The sequence below is a fragment of the Lacerta agilis genome, chromosome 3 (genome assembly GCF_009819535.1).
Source record: "Lacerta agilis isolate rLacAgi1 chromosome 3, rLacAgi1.pri, whole genome shotgun sequence".
NCBI classification, from domain to species: Eukaryota; Metazoa; Chordata; class Lepidosauria; order Squamata; family Lacertidae; genus Lacerta; species Lacerta agilis.
In genome coordinates this window covers 90,722,727-90,738,911 of record NC_046314.1, presented here as the reverse complement: position 1 = coordinate 90,738,911, position 16,185 = coordinate 90,722,727, and the positions used below count along the sequence as shown (strand labels likewise).

The following is a 16,185-nucleotide window of genomic DNA, read 5'->3' as shown; positions in this document are numbered from 1 at the left end:
ACCATTGAGCTACAGCCCTTCCAGGAATAGGACAGCCCCAGGGCTGACCAGTATATCATGTTTTGAAAAATAAGACCTGGATAATGGTTTTGCAGAACAAAAACCCATGGGTGAAAACAAAACAGGTCAACTCTAGGAGCCACTCTAGGAACAAAGCAGCACATGCAATTGCATGTTTATACAAACTATAGGAAGGAACAACAAATTGGATTTTTTTGGCAAGGGGGGAATCTCTCAATGACTCTTCCTGATCCGCAAAAGTTAGAGCAGTGTAATTGTCAAAACCCTTGCTTCTTCTGAGAGTTGTCTTGGATGGGTTGTATCAATTTGCCACAGACATTATTTTGCAAACATGTATCCTGACGATTTTTCCCTGGTGTTAACTCACTGACATGGATATTTGAAGCTGCTGAAATCCCTCACTATATATTTAGGTAAAAGACACACAGACACACATACAAGAGGTGCCCATTTCTTAAGGGGGGGGAATGAGTAGGAACATGATCTATATTTCCAAGTAAGATATATTACATGTTTATTTGCGGCGGACATTTTGGAAATAGGAACGACACTGACTATCACCCCTCAAACGAAATATGTTTGTTATTTTGGAAATGTGCAGAGTACAGTTAAGAAGTTATGCTATTTAAGATATGATTGGAGTGAATATAAATATATAAACTATATACAAAAAAAAATCAAATCAATATTACAGATGGACACATACTAAAACACACAACAGTCTCAACTCAGGCTACAAAAATCCATACATTCATTCACTGAAATGGCAGGAAAATATACAGGCAGGAGAGATAATCATTTGTTTCAATGGTGCTTTCAACTGATACTAAAGAGCAGCAATACTTTGGTGAATTATAACAATAGTTCATTGCCAGCATTCAGGTAAACCTGCCTAACAATAGGCCACCCTTTCCCCCACTTGGTGCCCCCCCTTCTCCATAAATCCCACTTCTAATTTCAAGTAAAGAAGAGGCATTTGAAAACAAGACTAATGAAACTACCGCCTACTTTCATTCTTTCATGATGGTGCTCTGGGGCAGCCCAATCAAAGGGAACTTAGAGAAATGAGTACAACATTTTGATAAAGACAGAGGTAAAAAAAAAAAAACCACCAGTGTGCTCAGCCATAAGATATTTAGCCCTGGACAAAAAGGAATTAAGTGTCAAAATGGCACTGGACATATTTGGCAAATGCCAGAAACATTCCTTGAAGACAAGGGCTGGCTAAAAGGCACTTCTGCTTTCCTGGGAGGGGGGTAGGGTGCTCCCTCTTTTCAGAATTGCAGGGCTGAAGGTACCAGTGGCTGCATGGATAGAAGGGGCTTCTACCTGCACAGCTAGACCTTTAGATACAAGCCAAGAACACCTGCTCTAGATCCCGTGTTATGCTATGCATTGGACACCCAGCTGTCAAATGCCACTCCCCAGGCCTGCGGCAAGTGCTTGCCAGCAGCTTTTTAGCCAAGGGGGCATTGCCAAGGATAACTTTGCCCCTAGATGAACAGCAGTCCCCAAGCGCGAGCCCAAGCTGCCTAGAATCGTGTGCTACTTATATAGGGCTTGGCATCGCCTGCTTCTTTGTAACTGTCCTTTGAGCAGCTGTGCTTTTTGACGGGCTCCTCGGCCCACGTGGGTTCGATGGGAATCTCCACCACATCTTTCCTGTGGAAGACTTTGTGCAGAGAGGGAGACAGGCTGCTCTTCTTCTCGTTGAAGCCGTTGACCTCAGCTAGGGCCGCTTCCTGCTGGCTGCAGCACAGCTGTGGGTCGCAAGCTCTGGAGATGCACGGAGTGCTGCACAGGACTTCGGGGCTCTTCTGGTCGGTGTACTCTGGCTGGATGGTGACCGAGTGGACCCCCGCTTCATGGAACACCTCCCTCATCTTGCGCGAAGCGTCTTGGTAATCGGAAGTGGTGTGGCATTTGACGTGGAGGGTGGCAATGTTCTTCCCACTGACCATCTCCCAGACGTGCACCTCGTGAATGCTTGTAATGCCTGGCACTTCGAGCAGCTTGTTTGCTGTTTGGTGGGGGGGGGGAGCACAATAAAAACAAGCAGAAAATAAACTCAGTGTGATTTCATGAAGGGTCTACTGGCAGCAGTGATTTGATCAGAAACACTGTCCAGCAAAAGCAGAGAGAACCTTCCAGGACAAATACATTTTACGGCAGGCTCATGGCCAGATCCAAAACATTCCTGGGAGAAGCAGAACAACTGGGCCATGCCAAACTATTCCTAGAGTCTTCCTGGAATAGTTCTGGAAACATTAGCTGATTGAATCAAATGTGAGGTACTAAAAACAGACCCTGCTAAATGGCAAGTATCTGTATGGACTAGGTACCAGCGTAATTTTAGGGAACCCAGCACTGGATATTTATGCCTTGCATGAGGTTTAAAACATACAAATGGCAACATCAGATTCAACCCGCCCCCTGCCCCCAGGCTGGAAAGATATCCCCATGGGACGACAGAACTATATTGCCCCTCAAAGTCAAAAAATTTCACACACAAAAAACCACACAAACCCTAACTTCATAATTCGGGGGGGGGTATGTCTTGGAGACTTGGAAAGTTTCTGCACAAGTTTAAATTCAAAAGCAAAAAAAAGCCCCCAAAACTTCACATGGTCTGAGTGTGTACATAAGGCAAAAGATTTATTTTTATACTGCCCAACTAACAATGCCCTCTGGGCACTTAACCATTATCCTTCTACCTTCTTACATCTATAGATGTATGCAGTGATTTCAGGGAACAGCAGCTCAACGCCTGCTATTTTGCATGAGTACTGTGTTCTCGAAATGCATGCTTTCACTAATCCACCAAGATTTGAGTCATGTTGCTAAGACACCACCATGTGAGTCAGTTTCTCAAAGCTCCTGAGAATGTAGAGCTGGTGGTGGGGAGCATAATCCAGAAATGTAATTCCAGGAATAACACTGGCTTTTTAAGTGCTTCGGCAGTAAAGTGCAACTTACTCAGCAACTGCATATTAACACTCTTGGGAACCATCTGCAGTAAGATTGTTGCCGTCTCCTTGATAAGCGGGAAGGCTGACGAGAGTATGATGATCACCATAATTATGGTCAGGCTTGGATCAATGTAGCACTCCCAGTTGCATGGGGTGTTCTCGTCCAGAGGAAGTGCATAGAATATGGAAGCAGCCACTACAACAATAACTGAGCCAAGAGCATCCCCCATCACATGCAAAAGAACACCTGAAATAAAGGACAAGAGAAACATTCACTTTGATGATCAGATTTTGGGTGGTTCAAAGGCAGTAGATGTCAACCAGAGCTTGATCAAAACTTGCTTTTGAACCTAACTTTCAATAAATAGAACAATATTAAAATCAAGGTTCCACTTTCACATGTGACCTAGACCCATAATTCCTAATGTCGTCACAGAATGACTACATTCATGTGAGCACTGGTATTAGATTCAAAGCATTAACTTTAAAAATGGAAGAGCAAACTACAGAGGACATTATAAGTGAAATTTTACTTAGGATGGGTGCTCAGCGATGGAAGTGAGTCCATTTTGCCACATGTACACATAGTGAGAAACCACCATCTATTGTGGCTCCCCATTGACCCAGAATTGGCCTCCACAGTCACTTATGGACACACTGTTAAGACCATATTCATGGCAAAGACAATTCTACTTGGCTACGGGTGATCACCAAAGAAGAAGACATGCAGTAAAGCACATGGGCACATGATCTTCACACACTTATGTTCTCCTATGCCTGTGTAAGTAAAAAATAAAATGTGGAGCGTCCCTAAGCTCGTCGACCACAAGCCGAAAGCTGGATCATTTGATATTATTGTTAATGTGTCAGATATATGGACATCATCATGGAACTACAGCATGTGTAAAGCATTCTAAACTTGACCTTCCAGGAGTCAACTTGGCTGCATCTGAGCAGCTATATTCTATCTGTATTCTTTTAATTTGCTCAGTAATTTAATAACTTTTTGGATTAAATATGATTTATTGATATCTTGTACTATAAATGTATTTAGAAACAGTGGGAATAAACTGGAACAGGTCACCAATAAAGAGGGTCCCCCAAAACTGGATAAGTCGTCTATCCTGTATTACCTCTGATATTCAAAGCTTCGGATTTTTTCTCTTTTTTCTGTATCACCTCGTCTTCGGGCTTGTTCTGGGTATTTATGGTGTCACCTGCATTCAAAGAAGAAACGCTGTGTTGTGTATAAGTTCTACAAACAGAAAAAAACACCAATCTTTTCAAAACCAACTTAAATCTTAAACAGTACCAGACGTTTTAGCAATGACCCTCCCACACCTGCATGCAGACAACACACGCGCAAGCATAACTGCAAGCTGACGCATAATTTCATGGAAACGCGGAAAGTAAACCAACTCCAATACATATAAATCGCGGTTGTTTATTTGTGCTTAAAAGCTCTGCAAACACCCACACAATTTTTTTTGTCAGTTTAAAAAAAAATTATGAGCAAAAGGACAAAGTGCAAAAACAAAATACCCCCCCCAAAAAAAAAATATGTATTTGAAGAAAAAGAAACTAACACAGAGAGAAAATGTTGTTAGGGAAGGACACCAAAAATGAAAGGAAGGCTAATAAACATGCGAGAAGGGAACAGGAAGGAATAGAAAAGAAAGGGGTAAGGTGTAAAAAGGAGAGAGAAAGGTGTGGGGTGAGAGAAAATTAACAAACCAGAAAGCTGATGATGGCATGGAAAATCTGCCTCATCTAATCTACCTAAAAGTCAGTATAACATTAGAAGTTATTAAACTATACCCACTTTTAACTGGCATTCTACAGTAAAATCTGCACTTGGTACTTGACCTGTGTTCAAATCACCTTGCGTATAATGGAGACTAGATGGAGGTAGAGGAAAGAGAGGTTGGAAAGAGAAAAGTAAGAATAGGGAAAGCTTAGGATTGGAGAACTTTAGGGAGGATTTAAAAAGAAAGAGAGCCCGTGTGGTGGTTGAAATGATGGACTAGGCTTTGAAATGCCCACCCAGCTCAAAAGCTCACTGGAGGATCTTGGTTCCCTATCTCTTTGCCTAACCTACCTCACAGGGTTGCTGTGAGGACAAAATGGAGACGAGGAGAAATGTGTACCACTCCCCAGAGAAAAGGTGAGGTATAAATGTAATATTATAAAAAAAACAAAGTACCAATATAAGAATGGGGGATGTGATGGGGTGGCAGTGAAAAACAAGAGGGAAGAAAGCATATAGGGCTGGATAAATATATTTATTCATCATAATATACAGTGGTACCTCGGGTTACAGACACTTCAGGTTGCAGCCTCCGCTAACCCAGAAATAGTACCTCAGGTTAAGAACTTTGCTTCAGGATGAGAACAGAGGCGCCATTAGCTAAAGTGGTACCTCAGGTTAAGAACAGTTTCAGGTTAAGAACGGACCTCCAGAACGAATGAAGTTCTTAACCCAAGGTACCACTGTAAATAGAAGAATTCTAATTATAACAATAAGAAGCGTGGAAAAGCGTTAAGGAAAAGGGTTGGGTGGGAAATGTGTTAAACCAGGGGTAGGCAACCTAAGGCCCATGGCCCGGATGCGGCCCAATCGCCTTATCAATCTGGCCCGTGGACTGTCTGGGAATCAGCATGTTTTTACGTGAGTAGAATGTGTCCTTTTATTTAAAATGTATCTCGGGTTTATTTGTGGGGCATAGGAATTCGTTCATTATTATTTTTTTCAAAAAAAAAGTCTGGTCCCCAACAAGGTCTGAGGGACAGTGGACCAGCTCATGGCTGAAAAAGGTTGCTGACCCCTGAGTTAAACTGATGCAAAGAAAGCTAATGCAATGCATAAAATCTGCTCCCAAAGAAGAGAATATGGGGGAAATAAGAACAAAGCGAGAGAGAAAACATTAGAAAAGGGCAAGGGAGGAGAAAGAAAATGGTGAAGAGAGGAAAAGAGGCGAGGGAATCAATGAAGGAGGAAACCGAGAGGCACCTGCTCCGTCCACGCTCCAAGCCTCCAGGTCGAGGTCGCGGGCCGCTGGCAGGGCGCCCTCGGGGACGGCTGCGTCGGAGCCGGGCTCGGGGTCTCCGTCGAGGCTGGGCTCTGGCGTGGCGGCCGCCGGCGGGCGGCGTCGCAGGCAGGCGGGCAAGCAGGAGGCCCAGTCCTGGAAGACGAGGAGCCCCACGAGGTTGACGGCGAGGCCGAGCGCGCCCACGATGAGGATGAGCTCGGCGTCGCGGATGGCCTGGGGGCTGGCCAGGCGCTGCACGGCCTCCACGAGGATGGTGAAGGAGAGCGCGGCCAGGAAGACGGCGTTGCTGAGGGCGCCCACCACCTCGGCGCGGCCGTAGCCGAACGAGGCACCGGGGCTGCGGCGCCCGCGCCGGCGGGAGATGCGCCCCGTGGAGAGGCCCACGCAGAGCGCGATCAGGTCGGAGAGCATGTTGAACGAGTCGGACACCAGCGCGATGGAGTTTCCCACGTAGCCCGACACGATCTCGGCCACGAAGAAGCCCGCCGTCAGCACCAGCATGAAGATCAGGCGGCACGTCTGGCCAGTGTAGCGCCCCATGGCGAAGCGGGAGGCGGCGCGCTTGGAGAGGAGGGCGCTGCCGGGTGGGCGCCCCTACTCTTGAAACCCTCGAGGGGCTTCCTGTGCTCCAGCCCCCGAGCGAGCCTCCGGGCTGGCTTGTTGCTTCGCCGTCGCCTCCTCCGTCGGGCTGGCTGCGCCTTTGGACCGGCGGGCAGAGAGGCGAAGTCGCAGCGCTGATCGCCCTCTCCGCCGCCTGGCAACAAGTGCTTTGCGCGCCCTGCCGCTGCTCGTGACTCTGCACTTTGCTTTATAAAGGCGCGGCAGGGGCGGCACCGACGCCCTTCTGCACCGACAGCGCCCGCCCGGCGAGATTTGCCGCCGTCCGCAATTTCTTATCCATCAGCGCTAAAGGATAAAGGGGAAAAAAAACTCCGACTGCCAACTCGCCACCCCGCCCATGCGCTTGCCATGCACGCAGTCAAGGTAGAAAAGCCATCTCAGCATCTCTGCCTCCTTTGTTTTTAAATAGGGAAGATGTTGGACAGGTGAAGGTTTCACCTGCCGCTCCTGGGGATCATTTGGGGCGCTGCCACTCACACCTTAGGGTGTATCATTTCCCCCCGTTGCCGGACACATGCTCTCACGACCATGTTTTGCAGCTATGGGTGTGAACTCGCCTTTATCATAAAGAGCTGGCGATCCTATAATCTACCTGTTATTTGCAAATGCTCATCATATCTTAAATTATTGACCAATATTTATGGATTCCCCTGCCCCGTTTGAGCCCAGAGCCAAAATGGCCATAAAATAATTTTTGAAAGAGCAATCGAGGATAAGAAGTTTTAAGCGCAGGTTCGCCCTGCCCAAAAGCTTGTTTTGAATATGTATGTTCTCATTAAAACCCATATAAGCATCTCCAGAAAACATTTAAGCCCCAGGATTCTTGATGTTCTGCTTCCTTCCAGCTCAAGGATTATTTTTAAAAGTAATATTACCAATTATGCCCTTCTCAATTTCACTGTCTCTTATAGAAGCTGGAATCAAATCTGAAGACTATTCCATATTTTATATAATATTATCTTGTCATTCGTGGGCTGCCATTTAATTTCATCCTGATTTTAATTTCAAGCTGTATTTCAATTAATTGTTTGATTGTGTTTTTAATGTATCATATATTTGGTGTTAGCCGCCCTGAGCCCAGTCCTGGCTAGGGAGGGGAGGGTATAAATAATTTATTATTATTATTATTATTATTATTATTATTATTATTATTATTATTATTTACATGAATCCAGTGCTACTACAATCAATGCACATTTAAAGACCTGACTTCCCCAAAGGATCATGGGAAGTGTAGTTTGTTAAGAGCACTGGGAATTGTAGCTCTGTGAAGGAGAAGCTACCGTTTTCAGGATTCTTTGGGGAAACTTGTGTACTTTAAATTCATGGTGGAAATCTGCAAATGGATCTTCATCAATAATTCCAAATTAATTTAAGCAGATGACATGTTTTAAAATGTTATCAGCTTAAATTAATTTGGAATTATTCAAATTAATGTTGCCATTGAATAACCTATTTTGAAATTCAGTGAATCACCAATATCAAACATCGCAGGATGGGAGGGAAAGTTATCCAGCGTCAAGGAATGTTGTGGTTCAATGGGCATAGATTAGACACCATGAAAAAATTCTGGAACTAATTGAAATCACAAGCAATGGTATAGCTCTTTTCACTAAAAGCTTACAAATCAACAACAACAACAAAAAGAGGCAGCATTTTCTGTATTGTCCAAGTCATACACCTTGCCTGTTAAAAAATTCATCCATTATAGGATATTCTCATCCTCAAAAACCAATGAAACAGCATCTGTTCCCCACCACCATGCACAAAAGAATATGATTTTCTCCTGAGAGAGAGAAAATGGCTCTGCTGCTTTTTGGTGAACAAGACATGATATATCTTCACTATATCCTGCATGTATCATAGAATTGTAGAGTTGGAAGGGACCGTGAGGGTAATCTAGTCCAACCCCCTGAAATGCAGGAATCTCAACCAAAGCATCCAGGGCTAATGACCACCTCTGCTTAAAAACCTCCATTGAAGAAGAGCCCACCACGTTCCGAGAGAGTCTGTCCCACTGTGGAACAGCTCTTACCATGAGAAAGTGGGATTCTTTCTTTCTGTTCCCCAACCGAATTGATGCACGCCAATGCTGCTGGATTGGATGGTGGCAATAGTGTTTTAGTGCCAAGTTGTAAGTGGATGCTGTAAATGACACTGCCTTATCAAATTGTAGCAGACAAGAATATGATTGCAGATATGTTTAATATCCCAAATTGGCGTGCCAAGTTCTGCCAAGGAAAGAATAATATTTTATCTGAATACGGTAGCATTTGTACTTCCCATTTATTTAACCGTTGAAATATCAAGCAGATCTAACTGAGATTGGGAGACTAACATTAAGGTGTAAAAAAAAGGCTCATTCTGTTAGTAGCATAGTTTTAGCATCATTTATCCTCTTTTCTGTTGCTTAAACCTCCAATCACACTATTAATTATGTGTGCAAGGATTAAACTGGGGCAACACGACTACTAGTCCCACCTGCCTTACCTCAGGTAGGGCATCTGGATGATATCCTCAAAAGACTGCCTCACTTTATAAGCAGGTGTTCTTGCAGGTATCTGGATTCCATCCCTGAAGGACTTTGAAGATAAGCACCAGCACTTTTAATTGTGCTCCCTGTATGATTTCGGGGAAGAATAACTTTGCATATTCAAGAAGGAGCTATAGGCAATCCTGCCAAGCATACCTGTATGAGATATGCATTTGAAAACCTGTTTGCCAAACTCCCACTTGGCATTTTGAGGGACACATTAAAAAAGAAGAAAAAATGTACACCTAAAAGAATGTGTGATTTTGCTCCAAGTCTGTTCAAAAGGAGTGACTCTGTAAGATGGCATGTTCTTTCAAAGGTTAGCCTCCGAAGGATTCTTAATAATTGTGACCAAAGTGCAAAGCTGGCTAATAGCCATTTATACAACATCCAGATTATTAATTGCTAGAAAGCGATAATTGCCGTGTCCATTGACGTCAACGGGCTGCACAGTTATCACTAAGGGCAGAGTGTGATGAGATGTGGATTGCATAGCTTGGAATATGTCCTCTCTACATTCGGTTTCCATTGCTCCTGCACTGTGGGGAGGTACTGTAGGCTCAAGAAACCACTCAAGCTAAAAGGGGAGGGAATTTACTGGACTACTGCCTGCCACACCTCCCAATTCTACAAGTTTATTTGGCCATAATAGTGGCTACAGCTGCTCGTGTTTAGACAAACAGTTATCTCTGACACCTAAATGTTGGCATAGTCCAGGAATAGCCAACCCAGGTGTTGTTGGTCTCCAACTCCCATCAGCTGCAGCCAGCATGACCAATGGTCAGCGGGGATAAGAGCTTTTGGCCAACAGGATCTGGAGAACATCAAGTCGGTCACCCATGTCCTGGTAGAGCATGACAACTGACTTCAAATGTTCTGCTTTAGTATTAGGGCATTAGTGACTCACACAATTGCCATCAAGAGAGAGAGAGAGAGAGAGAGAGATTTAGCAGGCCCCATCACTGTGCTCCTTTAGACACCTGTCCCAAACTTTTCTGTTTTAGCAAGCCTATCCAGACACAGAATTTGCTCTTAAATTTGCTTTATCTTGTTTTTAATTGTATTTGTTATTACCGAGGTGTTTGCCATACTGAGCTCCTTTGGGAGGAAGGGTGGGGAATACATTTAATACATAAATAATATCAAACTTGGTTGACCAAGAAAATAACAGTGGAGTGATTATGTGTTCTCCCCAAGATCCTAATGAGAAAAAAGAGTCGACACACAACTTCCAACCTTTTGTTTTATTTTAATTGTGTAACACATTTGCAACTTGCCCAGCTGTCAGTAGAGGCGGCTCACAACAATAATTAAAATCAGAAATCATATACCTTTGACATAATATATTGGTACAAACTAGTTATATCCAATGAAATGTGTGTAGCTTTTTTCAAGCAAGAACAAATGTGACCCCCATTGGCAGTGCAGTGAAGAGACATTGCCTATTATAGTGCAGCTTCTTAATTCTGGACCCAGAACTTACTTGCGTAATGTGCCATAAAGCTCCAGATGATTTAAGCAGATGCCGATTTATTTATTTTTTAAAGTCGCTTAGGGGATTCAGATTTTCATTTCTACTGTTTGGCCTTTTCCCAGACTTCTACTATTCTCTTGACAGAATTCAGCCAGCAGTGTAGATTACTTAATTTCAAGGAACAGTGAGATGACGCTTCCCTTTCTCATAACACGGCAACAACAAATCAGCAATGTAGCCCTGATCACACAGTCACTCTCACACACATTCTTAGTGCCAATGCATGCATAGAGAATAGTAAATGTTGTACCTACTTTTGTACATACTGAATAAGACATTTTCAAGACTCACCTAAAGCAGGAAAGGGAGTTATCACCGGACCTTCTCTAACTGAGTAGCCTAAGAAAAATATTAATGGAAAGCATACTGTTTAAATATTCTGGGAAAGGCTCAGACTAACCAAACAGCAATAGAATTTGTCTAGTTTTAAATTACCAGTCAATCCACCTCTGAAGAGTATAGACTCAGCTGCATAGCTATGATTTCATCAAAGCTAATGGAAAATATCCATAGCCTCAAAGTTATATTTCCAATAGAAGTAGTTAGGGTTGCTTCCAGATGTAACTGAGTTGTGTTTTGATAAGAGGAAATGCCACACTGGTAAGTACTGGTGGTTCTCAGTAACTTGCAAAAAGCTTGTGGCCTGTGATGCATTGTAATAATTTTTTGTTATTTGAAAAAAGCCAACACGTGATTGCTTTTGATCATGTCGCATATTGAACTATTTAAATGTTTAGGATCTGCATCAAGGAGCAACCCCCCCCCCCCAAAAAAAATCACCCTTTAAGAAAGTGTCAACCTATATCTAGAAGTATTAGTTATGGTCAAAGTAGTGTTTTTTAAAAAAATTCCTTACCTGTTTCCATGTCTTGGTCAACAGAGTCACGGCAGTAACAACAGTCCAGAAAGACGACATAGTTGAGCGCGTTGAAGGACAACCCTACAATTCCAGCAATTAGGACAAACAGCGCATTTTCGGTCTTCTGTGGGTTGAGGAACCTCTTCAGGGCTTCGATCAGGATGCTGAACATGAGGGCCGTGGCAAAGACAGAGTTGCCAAATGCACCCACCACATCGGCCCGGGGAAAGCCGAAGGTGCCGTTCTTGTGCCACCGAATGCGGCTGACTCTTACGCCGAGCAGGCCGACGATCATAGAGATCAGGTGAGACAGGACAGCAAAAGCGTCCGACGTGAGAGAGAGGGAGTTACCTATGTAGCCCACCACCATTTCGCCCACAAAAAGCAGAAAAGACACGATGCACATGAAGAAAAGCCGGCTGCTCCGTCCTGTGTAGCGGCCCATGGCTGAGAAGCGTTCTCTGTGCTTGCCAGAAGGGTCTTGGCAGGATTAGCAAGCAACGAATGGCAGGTCTCCCCTTTTTATTGTCTGCCGCTGCTTGTGTTTAGAAGCTAATTTTTATAAGATGCACTAAAGCAATAAAACCAGTTTAAAGGGCAATTAAGCCGGGGGGGTTATCGCGTGGAGGCCGCCAGTGCGTAAAGGAAACTCCATGCTGGTAAGTTATCCTTTATTATAACTAAGATATCAAATGAAACAAGCTGTTTGTTTGTCTCATTGCCTGGGGTGCTAACATTTGAGGCTGCAGCAACAATTCCTCCTCTTCACAGCTGGGACACCCGCCTTATTGTTCACAGAGGTTCATTGGGTGCTGGAGGGGAGGGGTGAGTCTTTGAGCAGGACCTTGGCCTAGGCCAGAGGTAGAAAACATGATGCCTTCAAAGGTATTGCTGGGTTCAAACTCCCATCCGTCCCAGGCAACATGATGGGAGATGTAGTTCAGCAATATCCTGAGGGCATATCCCCTGGCATAGGTCAACATTTCCCAAACTTCTGGGAGCTGCAACACCTTTTTTTCTGAATCAAAATTACAAGTACAATTTAATTTTTGTACACCCTTTATATTGGGAGGATGAAGCTGTCAGGATTGGTTTTACATAAGTAAGAGCCAGCATTGGATTAGGATGAGGAGATGCAAGTTCAAATTCCCACTCAGTTATGGGCCAGTTACTTTCTCTCTCTCTCTCTCTCTCTCACTGCCTAATCAACACCACGGGGTTGTTGTGGGATAAAATGGGGCAGGGCCATGCATCCCCCCCCCATTGGAAGATTCAGGATAAATAAAGTACTTCTTCACACAGTGCATAGTTAAGATATGGAGCTCTCTCCCACAGGACCTACCCAGATGGCTTTAAAAGAGGGTTGGACAGATTCATGGAGGAGAGGTCTATTGGTGGCTACTGGCCATGGTGGCTGTGCTCTGCCTCCACAGTTGGAGACAGCAATGTTTCTGAATACCAGCTGCTGGGAACCACCAGAGGGGAGAGGGCTCTCATGCTCAAATCCTGCTTGTGGGTTCCTCACAGGCAACTGGTTGGCCACTGTGGGAACAGGGTGTTGGACTAGATGGGCCACTGTCTGGATCCAGCAGGTTCTCCTTACGTTCTTTAAAGGACAGTGGACACCACAGACGTGTGGACAGAATGCAAGCATTAGTGGAATTAGAAAAATAAGCCTGAGCAGAGAATGGAGGAATGGTATTCTGAATTAGAGTCCTTCGCCATGCAACCAGATGTGCTGTGTGTGTGTGTGTGTGTGTGTGTGTGTGTGGTTTGACAGGGTGGTTTTTTTTTCAAGTCCACATTCAAGTATGCTTAAGACCAATTTGTCATTTAAGGGCACTGTCATGGACGCAGCCTGTCATTCTGCAAACTCTCCTGCAAACAAGCCTAAAGTTGTAAAAACCAGACAGTCTTTTCATTGATTGCCCGGAATTCCATATTCCTGATGCTTTTTTTAGTCCAAGTGACTGCCCAAATGGGTCCAAAGTTAGAAACATAATAATTTCGCTAAGCCTTCTGGTAATTTACGGTAATCATTAAGTTGAAACCAATACCTTTTTACTATAGAAAAGAATGTTTGTAATACCAATCCGTATACCTTAAACTACATGCCCCTTCATTCCCAGAAGTATGTTTCTTGGCCCAATTGACAGAAGAACTTGGTGATCTGCATGATCAGATCATGGGTGATAGCTAGTTGCACAATCAGCTTCCCATTGGAACAATATAAAACCCCCAGGAACTGCTGATTCCTGGTACAGTTGCTAATTGTCGTGGAAGTTGGTAGCTTCTTATGGAACTAATCACTTAGGAAGTGACAATAGATCCCAATAATTCAGAGCTAATTGGGATTTGCAAGGAATGTCCCCTGCCCACTTTCATAATTGTATTCATTTCCATTGTTAAAATAGTGGGTGGTCTTGCAGTTATCACTGCCTTACACTTTTATGATGCTGAAATTGTTTCCCAGATCCTTATTCAACAAAGAGTTGTGTGAATAAGACTTTATTTGATGCTATACCACAAAATAAAAATGATAATACCCCATAGCATACATCTCCATCACTGGAAGACTCTCCCCTCAAGGTGCAACATCGTTCTCTGGGGCAAAAATGTATTAATGTACAGCAATGAATAAGGGAATGGGAGCTGTGCACTCCAAAATAAAGCACTGGGCCATCCCAAATGACACCACCAGGTGAACATCCCCTATGGCGTGCCCTAGAGTAACTTTCCTGAGGCTCAAGGCAATGTCAACTACAGCAGCGCCACAGTTTTGCATGCTAAATAGAAGGTCTAGCTTGTTCATTTTCAATTTCGGGGTTGCGGCGCTCATCTCGCTTTACTGGCCGAGGGAGCCAGTGTACAGCCAGTGTACAGCTTCTGGGTCATGTGGCCAGCATGACTAAGCCACTTCTGGCGAACCAGAGCAGCGCACGGAAACGCTATTTACCTTCCCGCTGGAGCAGTACCTATTTATCTACTTGCACTTTGACGTGCTTTTGAACTGCTAGGTTGGCAGGAGCAGGGACCGAACGGGAGCTCACCCCATCACGGGGATTCGAACCGCCGACCTTCTGATCAGCAAGCTCTAGGTTCTGTGGTTTAACCCACAGCTCCACCATGTTTTATTGCACTTCACAGATATTGCTCCTAAGGTCACAGGTGCAGCTGCAGGCAGACCAGTCCCCATGCTACCCCACCACAACCACCCCTTTTATGGGCATGGGTTTTTCCCCTCTTGTCCCTGCAGCTGGGGGTGTGTGGCTTAATAGGCTAGTATAGTGTAAACATAACTTTTATATATACTGGGAAACAAAAAATATATATTGTATGACTCGCTTAATTGCAATATTCACTTTATTGTGGTGGTCTGGAACCAAACCCACTTCTTCTCCGAAGTATGTCTGTACTTTGAGCAGAATTTAACTACCGGTATGTTGGATGAACAGCGTTTCTTTCACAATTAATTTCCAGGCAATATCAAGAGCCAAGGACAGCAGAAAAAGAAAATGGTTATCAACACTAGCTATATATAATACACATTACTAAATAACACTTGCATTCTTGACTGGCCAGCTAAACCATGGGTAGCCAATGGATCTCAAATCCTCGGAGAAGGAAAGCTCTGATCCTAAACCTCCGCTGCCTTGTGGGTTATCTTTGGAAGAAGAAAAGGCTAAGGATTGAACCCTACACAAATCCGGAGGGGAGTCCCTAAGGAGCACATCTCCTTCCAGCAACTCCTGCAGCCAAGCTGGTGCCAAATGTATTGCTCTGCTTTCCTTTGTATCAACTCAACAAGGCCGAGAGCAGGATCTTGCTGTATGGGCAGCCAAGGACCTCCATACACACTGCCCAGATTTTCACCCCAGCAAGGTCATTTTGGTCCTAACGCAGCAGTTTGACTTCACCCCTGGAGGTGCACTCCATTGCCTCCCAAGACAGACGGGGGCACACAGACTCCTGAAGGCGTACTCCATTATATCCCAAGATAGATGGATGCAACCAACTACAGTCATACCTCGGGTTATGGCCTCTTCAGGTTGCACGTTTTCGGGTTGCACACCGCGCCGAACTTGGAAGTACCGGAACGGGTTACTTCCGGGTTTCGGCACATGCGCATGCGCAGAAATGCTAAATCGCACTTCGCACATGCACAGAAGAGCCAGAGAGCGACCAGCGCATGCGCAGATGCGGTGCCGCAGGTTGCAAATGCTGTGGGTTGTGAATGTGCCTCCCACACGGATCACGTTTGCAACCCGAGCGTCCACTGTACTACCCACAAGGCAGTCAGGTGGCAATGAGTTTATTCATTAATTTATTCTCCCTTACCCTCCAGAGCTGATTTAAGGCATACACAAGGGGCTGTAGGGGGCAGGAGAGGAAGAAGTCCCATCCCGTGAACAGACATCCACTTGTGCAACATGGAATATCACCCGTGGTATCAATGATCCAACCCAAAGTTACGTATTGTAAAGTCTCATAAAGTCACTTGTACAGTGGTACCTCGGGTTAAGAACTTAATTTGTTCTGGAGGTCCGTTCTTAACCTGTAACTGTTCTTAACCTGAGGTACCACTTTAGGTAATGGGG

The 16,185-nt window shown here is 44.5% G+C and overlaps 1 protein-coding gene across 2 annotated transcripts; it reads right to left on the bottom strand.

Moving 5' to 3' along the window:
* Positions 1-1,166: 1,166 nt before the first annotated feature.
* SLC30A10 (solute carrier family 30 member 10) lies at positions 1,167-12,074 on the bottom strand. 2 transcript variants are annotated; one of them, XM_033144760.1, is made up of 5 exons: positions 11,585-12,074; positions 11,020-11,067; positions 4,124-4,207; positions 2,998-3,237; positions 1,167-2,041 (listed from the first exon to the last, which is right to left on the bottom strand). In XM_033144760.1, exons 1-5 carry the CDS (start codon positions 12,030-12,032, stop codon positions 1,554-1,556), a joined length of 1,308 nt encoding a protein of 435 aa, XP_033000651.1. In that variant the 5' UTR covers positions 12,033-12,074; the 3' UTR covers positions 1,167-1,553. The 2 variants fall into 2 exon arrangements, with proteins under 2 accessions (XP_033000651.1, XP_033000652.1); XM_033144761.1 differs by lacking the exons at positions 11,020-11,067; positions 11,585-12,074 and adding an exon at positions 6,001-6,833.
* Positions 12,075-16,185: the final 4,111 nt, after the last annotated feature.

What these genes read in the sequence shown, in the direction of transcription:
- SLC30A10 (XM_033144761.1), bottom strand. Translation starts at nt 6,580, where the DNA reads ATGGGGCGCTACACTGGCCAGACGTGCCGCCTGATCTTCATGCTGGTG. An exon ending in TTGGAGCGTGGACGGAGCAG is followed by an intron (nt 4,208 to 6,000) that starts GTGCCTCTCGGT and finishes CTTTGAATGCAG; the next exon opens with GTGACACCATAAATACCCAG. An exon ending in CGAAGCTTTGAATATCAGAG is followed by an intron (nt 3,238 to 4,123) that starts GTAATACAGGAT and finishes CCTTTATTTCAG; the next exon opens with GTGTTCTTTTGCATGTGATG.